At 40.8% G+C, this 10,000-nt stretch overlaps 1 protein-coding gene across 4 annotated transcripts in view; it reads left to right on the top strand.

Moving 5' to 3' along the window:
• Positions 1-10,000, top strand: part of LOC137991966 (von Willebrand factor D and EGF domain-containing protein-like) — a 109,958-nt gene that overhangs the window by 84,523 nt on the left and 15,435 nt on the right. For all 4 annotated transcript variants that reach the window (XM_068836984.1, XM_068836981.1, XM_068836985.1 and 1 more), the window contains exons 16-22: positions 1,502-1,612; positions 4,247-4,357; positions 5,052-5,162; positions 5,785-5,895; positions 6,945-7,139; positions 9,336-9,449; positions 9,576-9,689. In XM_068836984.1, coding sequence (XP_068693085.1) covers positions 1,502-1,612; positions 4,247-4,357; positions 5,052-5,162; positions 5,785-5,895; positions 6,945-7,139; positions 9,336-9,449; positions 9,576-9,689 — 867 coding nt within the window. The remainder of the gene's footprint in view (positions 1-1,501; positions 1,613-4,246; positions 4,358-5,051; positions 5,163-5,784; positions 5,896-6,944; positions 7,140-9,335; positions 9,450-9,575; positions 9,690-10,000) is intronic.

Below are 10,000 nucleotides of genomic sequence, written 5' to 3'. Positions count from 1 at the left end.
ATGCGGACACTAGCTATTGATTGTGTATTTTCAACTTCTCCTCCATCAAATTGACCTTTTATCAGAAAGAAATGGAGGAATATTTAAAGTTACTCCAATTGGCTCCAGTAGATCCTTGATGTTAAATCCTTTGTCTGCCATGCACTCATCTCCTTCTTCCAGCAGCTCAAGGATACCACTTTGTGTCGTTATGTCTTTATCTGAAATGCTACCTGTGTAAAGATCACAAATAAAGGTTGGGGCTCCTGAGGGTGCAATTCCTAGCAAGCCCTTGGCAGTTGTCGTGTTTTTGTAAGAAGAAAAACACTGGCTTTGAGTCCTCAAGGATGATGGCTTGCAGATTTTGATTTCTGTACAGTCAAGAATGCATCTAGTAGCTGAGTACTTTTCTTTGAAGGCAACTGGCATAGTTTCCCAGATCAAATCCTTGCTTTGCCAGATGGGAAGAGATCCCAATTCAAAGTAAAGTAAGTCAATCCAAGAATGGAACACTCTGGAAACTGTTGACCTAGATACTTTGAAAAGATATGCTAGATGTTTCTCTGGGAAGGCATGTCTCAATCTCACAAGAGTTAAAAAATACTCGTCAAGCATCGACAGGCTGCGAGGTCTCCCTTGTCGCAGCTGTTGTTGGTGATTTTCATCCACCTTGATATCCGACCTCCAGTATTTCAGATCCTTACACCTATCTTCAATGGAGTTAAACAATTGTAAAAACACTTTCCAATTAACAATACCTGTGTAAACTCGAATTAATTTGTCTTAGTTGCGAAAGTTTTCAGCAGAAAAACACACGTGTTTATCCCCCATGGAGGAACTGGCAACTTCCTGCTCTCGGTCTTGCTTCTCCTTTTCCAAATGCTCGACGTTTTCAGTAAGGTCTTTCAATTGCGCATTTTTGTTTTGAAGATCAGTTTCCAGTTTGTCGATGACAGCACGTTTTCTTTCGCAGCGTTGACATTTTTTTCGGCGCCGTTTCTTAAGTGGTACCTCCAAAGTTCCACCTTTGCGCTTGCCTTTGCTTGCTAAAGTATTCCGAGATCGCTTTGTGGCAGTCCACTGAAGCACTGACGGCACAACACCTTTTCTCAAGACAGTCCTTTTTCCTTTCCCATCTTCGCTTATGGTGTAATCCTCCTCGCGAAAATGCCTCGGTCGGCGCCATTTTGGAGAAGGGTCTATTAAGTTTGTCGTCTAAATCGGACTGCAATAATGTTGAATTGTGGACGTACTTAAAGTGAATTAAATTCGTCTAAATTAAACTCGACGTATAAACTAGGCCTAAAATTATTTCCAGACACTCGACAGTTTAAATGACGCAGAGTAAGGATCAGAGTTCCAATTCATTTAAATTTTGACATCTACAAGGAAAATCAACAGAACTGTGTGTTTAACTCAGCAATTTTGGTCCACTAGAGTTCTCCTCTCATCTCTCAATGTTTTCTAGAGCTTCAAGCTTCTATAGAGGTATTAAACAGTATTTTTTTTGTTTGCATTCAAGGGCGCTGCATAGATGAAATAAACGATTTCAGCTGCATCTGTGATCCAGGATACGTTGGAAGAACCTGCGACACTGATTACGATGACTGTAGCTCATCCCCCTGTGTTCATGGTTAGTTGCAGTTGTTTGTCGGACATGGTTTGATGATAGTCTGCTAGTTTTCCAGAGATATGATCGATGTCTATCAAGCAGGTCGATGGACAACTATAAAAAAGGGAAAAAAGTTAACATGCGACAAATTTCAGCCCTATGTTGAATTGGATGTCTCCCGATAACTCAAGCTCGCCTCTTAAAGATAAATGGGTCTTAATTCTTTCTTGTAAAAAGGTATTTGCTACAGCGAAGACTCGCATGAAAATATGCCTCAAATTTCGAAAATTAAGGTTCCTAAAATCATCAGAAAAGATTTTTTTGCGGGCGTTCATGGCTCTCAAGAAGGACCCTGTTGAGCTTGGATAGCTGCTGACAATTTCAAGGGCAACTGTGCTGTCGGCATGGACAAACAACGGTACCATGAAAAGGCCTTATCTCGGGGCTTAATGATAAGAGCACGTATTCTACTTTAAGTTGTGATCGTACTAGTATAGTAATCAAAGTATATTAAACATAGTGTTTCTTGAATGGAAAAAAAAAGATAATAAGGATCACAAGATGTAAAAAATACAGTTATACAACACTGTCAAGAATTCCGGTGACTTTGAGTATTTCTTGCGAGAAATAACAATTAGCACACAACACCAGTAGATGTATTTCGATGTTTTTCCCTCTTCTCCAAAATTCCTCTCGACACTAAAAGTGCGGCAGAAAATCCTCAAAGAAGACGCTTCTTTGGAACAAAGAACTTCTTAGTCTATCGATCATCTGGGAGACCTGCTGAATTTTTGTTTTAACAATAGTATTTTCTATCAACAAGCTTTTCGTACAGCTGTGGGTTCTCCCGTTTCCCCTTTCATAGGCCAACATAAAAATGGAAGGTGGGGGGAAGGGCTGTAAAGGCCAGAACTCGGTTGCTGGTTTTCCCGTCATCACGTACATTCAAGGGCTTACAGAACCTATATCACTCGTTTTGAGTAGCCACAACGTGAAATTCGCCCAACACCATTTCAAGACGATAAATTATACCTTGCGAAACCTAAGGATCTCGTTCTGAGAGAACAACGAACTGACGGCGTTCACTCCGTCCCGTGCAATGACTGTGATCACGCGAACATCGGACAGATCAAACGTCATTTTGGCAGACGCTTGCAAGAGCACCAAAAGATGTTGTTTCTTTGCAAAAAGGAAAACTCTGCTTCGTCAGAGCATGTTTGCCAAACTAGCTACACAACTGCGTGGGGTGATTCTAGAATATCATCAACGGGCGATACCATCAAAGCCATTGCTTGGAAGCTTGGCACATCAATACCGCCCCAGCTCCTTTAACATTGTTGATGGCGGCCTTTTATTTGACACCTATTTGCATCATTGTCAAAAATTCCTGTCACTTTGCTGAGTTCACAATAGGTAAAGAAACTTTGCACAGAAAACGATTTGGTATCATTCGACGTTATTTCCCTCTTAACCAAAATCCCAGTTGATTTTGCTATTTGGAGTCGTGGAGAAAGACTCAGAGAGACGTTTCCGAGAGGCGAAGGATTTCTTTGCCCGTGAGGGATCTAATGCATGGCCTTGTTGTCTTTTTGCCTAAACACCGCTAAATTTTTTTGTTTACAATTTCAACTCTACTATACCTACCAATGACATTTATCTATCTATTTTTGATTTTAATATCCAAAGAACGAACCAGACAAGTGTTTAGATAAACCCATGCGGGCGCGTACGCGGACAAATCTCTTGCTTTGGACTCTCACCATCCTATTTGCCAGAAAACGTCCGTAACTGCAATATTGCCCATAACGACTGGATAATATATTATCTGCCATCTCTGCGTGATTGGCAAGGAACGACGAAACGGCAGTACATTTTTTACGCTCCTCGAAAACTCTTCTCTGTAAACTCCGAAAAAAAAAACAACAACAGTAAATCTTAAGTGGAACCGTTGCTCTCGGTCATCGTTTTTGGTGTGATCCAGTGCATTCAAGGCGTTACAGAACCCATATATAATGTTATAGATAGACAAAACGTTATTTTTATCGAGTTTAAGGATCCTGTTTTGAGCGAACAACGAACAAGAGCTGTTTATGGTATAATATGCAATGACTTCAAAAATTAATACATATTTGACACACCAAACCTCGGTGTAATACACGTTTAAGAGAGAAAAAGTCGTTTTTTTTAATTAAAAAAGGCAACCTCTGCTTTTTTGAAACACGCTTGCCAAAACACCCAACTGTGTGGTATAGTTTTAAAAATATCACCACCAACCGACGGTAGCATCAGTGCATTTGTTTAGACACTTGTCGTGTTAATTTCTCTAACACTGGCGTCCTCTTATCTCACACCCCGCACCAATTTACATCTTATTTAAAAAAAAAAAAAAAAAGAAAAGGAGCGTTTAAGAGAACAATTATTCCTACAGCTTTAGACTACCCCTGGCTACGACACTAAGCAAGACTGTCGAGACGAAGGATTCTTTCCTTCCACGTTTTCGTGTCCTGTATCGTTAGTGTGCAACTGGGTTGCATTAGTATAAACTTTAACCAGAGTACCATCAAAAATAATTTTTTTTCTTTTTTTAAAGATATATCTTCCAACGATGCTGACTATGAAGATGATAGATGTTTCTATTTATTCTTCCTTTTACAGGAAATTGCATCGACTACACAGGTTCCTACGGGTGTACGTGCGAGCCAGGATACGCGGGAGAAAATTGCGAAATAAACATCAATGAATGCGTATCATCGCCGTGTCGACATGGTTTGTACAGCAACATTACTACTGTTACGACCACTTAGAAAGAAAGCAATCAATAGCTCATAAAGGAAATAAACCACGTATTTCGACAGCGTGATTTAAAGGTCAAATTGGCGGGGTGTGTCTATCAGAAAGGAACAACATAAAAGGAGCGTCCACTCCATGGACTACCTTATGGACTGTCCCTCCTTCAGTCAACCAAAATTACTTTGAGGGTGAAAATATACAAGAAATATATTTGTGCGCACGATCGACTTCGGACGGCATCCTGGTTACCACTATTATTTCGTGCCAATTCCTCTTTCATAAGCGACTTCGTGAGAGCGTTAGTCTTGCTCATAAAATTTGTAAACATTACTGACAGAGCGAAGGCAGAGCGTACCTCAGTTTAACGCCTATTTATAAGCAAACTGACATTGCAAAAGTACCTCTTAGCCAATAAGCCAAAGTGAAATACTAAACCCTCCCTGAAAGTTAGAAGAAACCAGGAGGGGATAATCCCAGCTAGGGCTAAGCGTGACCTTGGTGGAGAACGTGGAGAAATTGTGTTATCACACACAAGTGCTTATGTTGGTAGCAAAGCAAGACAATAATTAAACATGGCTTTGATCTGAAACGAATATCTCGATAATAATCAATACCGGATTTTGATCTGAGTGGACCACGCTAATGCTATCTCTTAATATTGTTTCCAAAGGAACTTGTGTTGATCAAGTCAACAACTACATCTGTCAGTGTCATGCTGGTTACACTGGATATGACTGTAATATAGAGATCGACGAATGCCAATCTTCTCCTTGTGTACATGGTACGTAGTTTCAAGTTGCATGATTTAATGATTATAGAATTTGTGTTCAAACACTTCAACAAGAATTTCGTCAAGTCCAAGATTAAATACAGAGATACAAATGGAATTAAACCGTTTTTAGAATTTGCAATTTCACAATAGTTTTGTAGATGTCCTTCAAAGGCGAATGTCAGTTCCATGGCTTCTCTTCAACTATATGCCGTCAAGTAAACTAATCGGAGCGCGACGTCAAGTCATTGTGGACTGACGCCACATGCAGAATGCACTTTGTGGGCGCCCTTTCTGCCCATAAGGATACTGAGATTTCAATTTCACTTAATAAAAACTCAACTGAAAGGGCTACAAATTAAAGAACTTCTTTTTCCTCTGTGACCCATGTCGGTAGAAACCTTCATTCTCTGATGCAATCTCTGGTAGATAAGAGTGTTTCTGAAACCCTGTTGAGACTTTTTATGATTTTAAAGTCAATTATCACCAAAGGGTAGAAGTTTCCAAATTTAAGCGAGCCAAACGATTTGTTTGATGCAAACTGTATAATTTTGAAACTTGAATTCCGTCTACGCGTTGGCATTATTGGTAACAACATTGGCACATATTCAAAGTTCTGTTTCCAATTTGGCAGGCACATGCTATGACAAAGTCAATGGCTTCACCTGCAGCTGTGAAGCTGGTTTCTCTGGAATGAGGTGCGATATGAACGTTGATGAATGCCTGTCATTCCCTTGCGTAAATGGTAAGTACAATATACTTAAAGTTGCAATGAGAATGACATTAAAAATAGACAGATGTTTACATATCAGTTTCATTTCCTTGACCATCATATCGTGAAAATGCTATAGTTCCCCTTCTTTCCTCAAATCAAATTATGTGATTTTTTTTTTCAAACCTTAATGGCATATTGGTAAATTTGTGGTTGAAAGAAAAGCAAACTGTGGGATGACTCATCCAAGATGGCCAAGATGGGTCATAATGACTTACCTCTTGCCAAGAAGGCTTGACGTCATAATCCAGCGTATGGCATTCTTCTCGTTTACAGTTTGTATAAACTGCTTGTAACTTCCATGCCTTTTGAGATTGTAAGTTTATGTGTATTTGATTTATCACCCTATTTTACTGTTAATTATTAATTAGTCGAACTAGGTCTAAGGAAGGCGCGGTGGCCTCATGGTTAGTGTGCTCGGCTCCGGAGCGAATGGTCCGGGTTCGGGTCCTGGTGGGGAACATTGTGTTGTGTTCTTGGGCAAGACACTTTACTCCCACGGTGCCTCTCTCCACCCAGGTGTATAAATGGGTACAGGCGAAATGCTGGGGGCAACCCTGCGATGGACTGGCATCCCATCCAGAGGGGAGTAGAAATACTCCTAGTCGCTTCATGACATGGAAACCGGGATAGGCTCCGGCCTGATTGGCCACTTGGCTCGTATGCAGACTTTACCTTACCTTTAAAGTTACCAGACTAGGTCTAAACTAGATCCGACTATATCACGCAGGGTAGTGTGTTCAAATCCCATCTGGAGATCGGATTTTTTCCGAGTTTCCTGCAGTAGATGCAATTTCAACAACATATATATGATTCTCACATTCGCTCACTCGGGTATTGGTTGGCTCATCTCAGATAGTCTTAAAGGTGACTGCGCGATGCAGTTATAAGCTATGCTGTCAGTATTTAAAGACCCACATTTCACCCTTGGTCACCGTAGAGTCTCCAGTAGTTCAATTATTAATTAATATAAGGACCATTAACATCTACTCAAGATTCTCTCTTTCACGCTATTTTTTAAGGGATATGTTTGGATCTTGTTAACAACTATACCTGTAGTTGCAACGTTGGCTACACCGGCCGAGACTGTGATGTGGTCATCAAGACGTGCACCGAAGATTCCTGCTTTCCGAATGTAACTTGCTTCAAAAGCGGTCCGACCATTTCTTGTGGACCATGCCCGTTTGGCTTCACCGGCGATGGAAAAAATTGTCGAGGTAAGATGGATGTCTCAAGAACTCAGACCCTTACGATGTCTCGAAAATTTGGACTTGAGACCCCGAGTCCCTCTGGACCTCCAAAGACTCGGTTTCAAAAAACTCGGAGCCTCTGCCAGTCTGGGAAACTTATGCCAAGAAAATTCAGCATTGTTTAACAAGCAGTTAGTCTGAATTTGATCTGGGTTGGTACGGTCAAAAGGCGTCCACTGAGAAAGACGTAGAATGAAATGAATGTATATTTGAGGTGCGCGTTTTAGACGAAAGAGAGAAGTGTTCCTCGTATTTATCTGGACAATTTAAGCAATCTCTCTTCTATACACCTGAAAAATTCATTCAGATTCGATGGGATTCGGACCCATGACCTCTACCATGCCAGTGCAATGATATAACCAACTGAGCTATGAAACCACTCAGTTGGAAGCTGGTCAATTTTTTGGCCTCATGCATTGCCGTGAAAAGGACTTGGTGAATAAAACAAATAAATATTTGATGTGCGGGATTTAGACAAAAGAGAGAATGATCCTCGCACTTATCCGGGCAATTTCAGCAGCTGTTTCCCATACATCACTTCTTTCTTTCATCTAAACTCGCACTTCAAATACACATGTATTTCATTCACTGATTCCTTTCAGGGGAACACATGAACCCAATAAATTGAGCTGCTCCGAGCAGAGTGGCCCCCTAGCTCAGTTGGTAGAGCATTACACTGGCATCCGAGAGGTCATGGGTTCGATTCCCGTTAAAGTCACCTGTCCAGTATAAGTGCAAGGATCACTTCATCTGTCTTTCGTAGATCTTAGACATAGATGTTATAGTAAGGAGATTTCCTGCTTCCATGAGCGACAAAAAACGAAGAATGAAGATGATAAATCTTACTGAGGTTGTACCGAACTTCAGGGTACCCTCAAACTCACTTGATTAATTTTCGACATTTTATTCGGGTAGCGTTTCTTCCATTAAATATGGCAGTATGGATGGGGTTAAGTGATAGCTGAGATTCGGCCAAAATTTTAGCTGTTCGCTGAAACGATGTGTTCTTTAACTGATAGCTGCGAAGTGGCCAATACTTCAGCTGACAGCTGAGAACTGGGCGAAAATTCACCCGATAGCTGAGATTCCAGCACCCCATACTGACCCTCGAACATCTCACTCTGCTCCTCAAATTCTAATGTGATTGAACAACAGTCACTGCTCCCCCTTTCCCGGTTTCGATGCACTGAAACTTTAAAATGTCAATCCACAACCTGAAAAACGAATCTTGCACACACACTTTAAACTGACAGGTAAGGTCATGGAAATTGATATAAATATTGTTCCTACTCTGCTAGAGTGAAATTTTTTTTCAAGTTCCAGAAACCAGCCAGTTACCTCTCCAACATGTAAATAAGCTTAAAATATAGTTGCAGTTTAGTCATCGGAACCGTCCACTGTTACAAATGTAAAAAACGCAGATTGCAAGGATCTTTTCGTTAAAGTACAGACAGAAGTAAAGTACATGTATAGAAGTCACTCCCCTCTGGGCTTTTGAAGACTATTTACAATTATCTTTGGGGGACTGAGAGAAGTGAAAGATGCCTAAAACAAACGTTCAGACCACAACACCGGGAACTCCGTCCCCTGCACTTTTGCAAAGTGTGACTATGGAATCGTTAACGTTCAACAGAGTTTTATGAACAAGGGTTGTGAGACGGGGCCTATGGTTTATAGTCCTCATCCGAGAAGACTTGAAAGTCTAACCATTTGCGGATGGAATTACAAACTGCAGCATTACTTCCTCAGTTATTTAAAGACCCAAAGATTTGGTCCAGCGGGAGTTGCGCAATCGCTCAACCAACTGCGCCATTCGGTCGACGTTTATTCTTCGTTCATTTATTTGTTCGTTTCTTCGTTTATGGGCCTATTTATTAATGCAATAGCTCTTCCGTCCATGCGCATTGAAGCAATGACGATTAAACCAAGGGCGTCGGCAATGCAGTTCTCCATGAAGGCTTTGATACCGAATGGAGAAAGCTGCTTTTTTCAGAACTTTTCCCCAATACGATTTTCTTCACTTGCTCGAAAACATATCGTCCACCATAGTTACTCGCTCACATAATCTATAAGAGTTTACTCCAAGTCACTGCCTCCCAAACCTCCCAAACAGAAAACACATTTAACACTGACACTGTAGCTGCAAATACTCTTTTTTTTCAGACATCAACGACTGCGCCAATCACACATGCGCTAACGGTGCATCATGCGTAGATGGCATTAACAGTTACTCCTGTAACTGTACAACGGGATTTACTGGACCATATTGCAAAACAGGTGTGTAAAAAACGTGAACTAAAATGTGACAATTATATTGTAATCAAGTGTTTTCTTTTGCTTCTCTTCCGAGGTTAAATTTTACGCTAGTATAGACAAATTATCCTTATTTATTTCACCTCTTAGACATGGACGACTGCGCTAATCACACATGCGCTAACGGTGCATCATGCGTAGATGGCGTCAACACTTACTTCTGTAACTGTACAGCGGGATTTACTGGACCATATTGCGAAACAGGTGTGTAAAAAACGTGAACTGAAATGCCATAATTATATACCATGTAAGTATTTGTGTTTTCTCAAAGTGGCACGCTGACTCACACAGAGTATCTCCATTTATTAAAAAACGGATATCAGATTTCCAGCATTTTCATTGGCTCGCCAGACACAATATGGTCAAGGAACGCGTCGGCAATAAAGCGAGCTGACAACATTTTTGCAGCTTTGAGAATTGTCCGCGGGAGGCAAAAATCGATGCTTCGGTGGAAGAGTTGTTAATCCTGGATCGTTATTCTACTCGGGATAGCTGGATATAAAATGATTATAACC

This window comes from Montipora foliosa, chromosome 2 (genome assembly GCF_036669935.1).
Source record: "Montipora foliosa isolate CH-2021 chromosome 2, ASM3666993v2, whole genome shotgun sequence".
In the NCBI taxonomy this organism is placed as follows: Eukaryota; Metazoa; Cnidaria; class Anthozoa; order Scleractinia; family Acroporidae; genus Montipora; species Montipora foliosa.
Note: the sequence above shows the minus strand (reverse complement) of the source record. Positions and strands in the feature narration are given on the sequence as shown.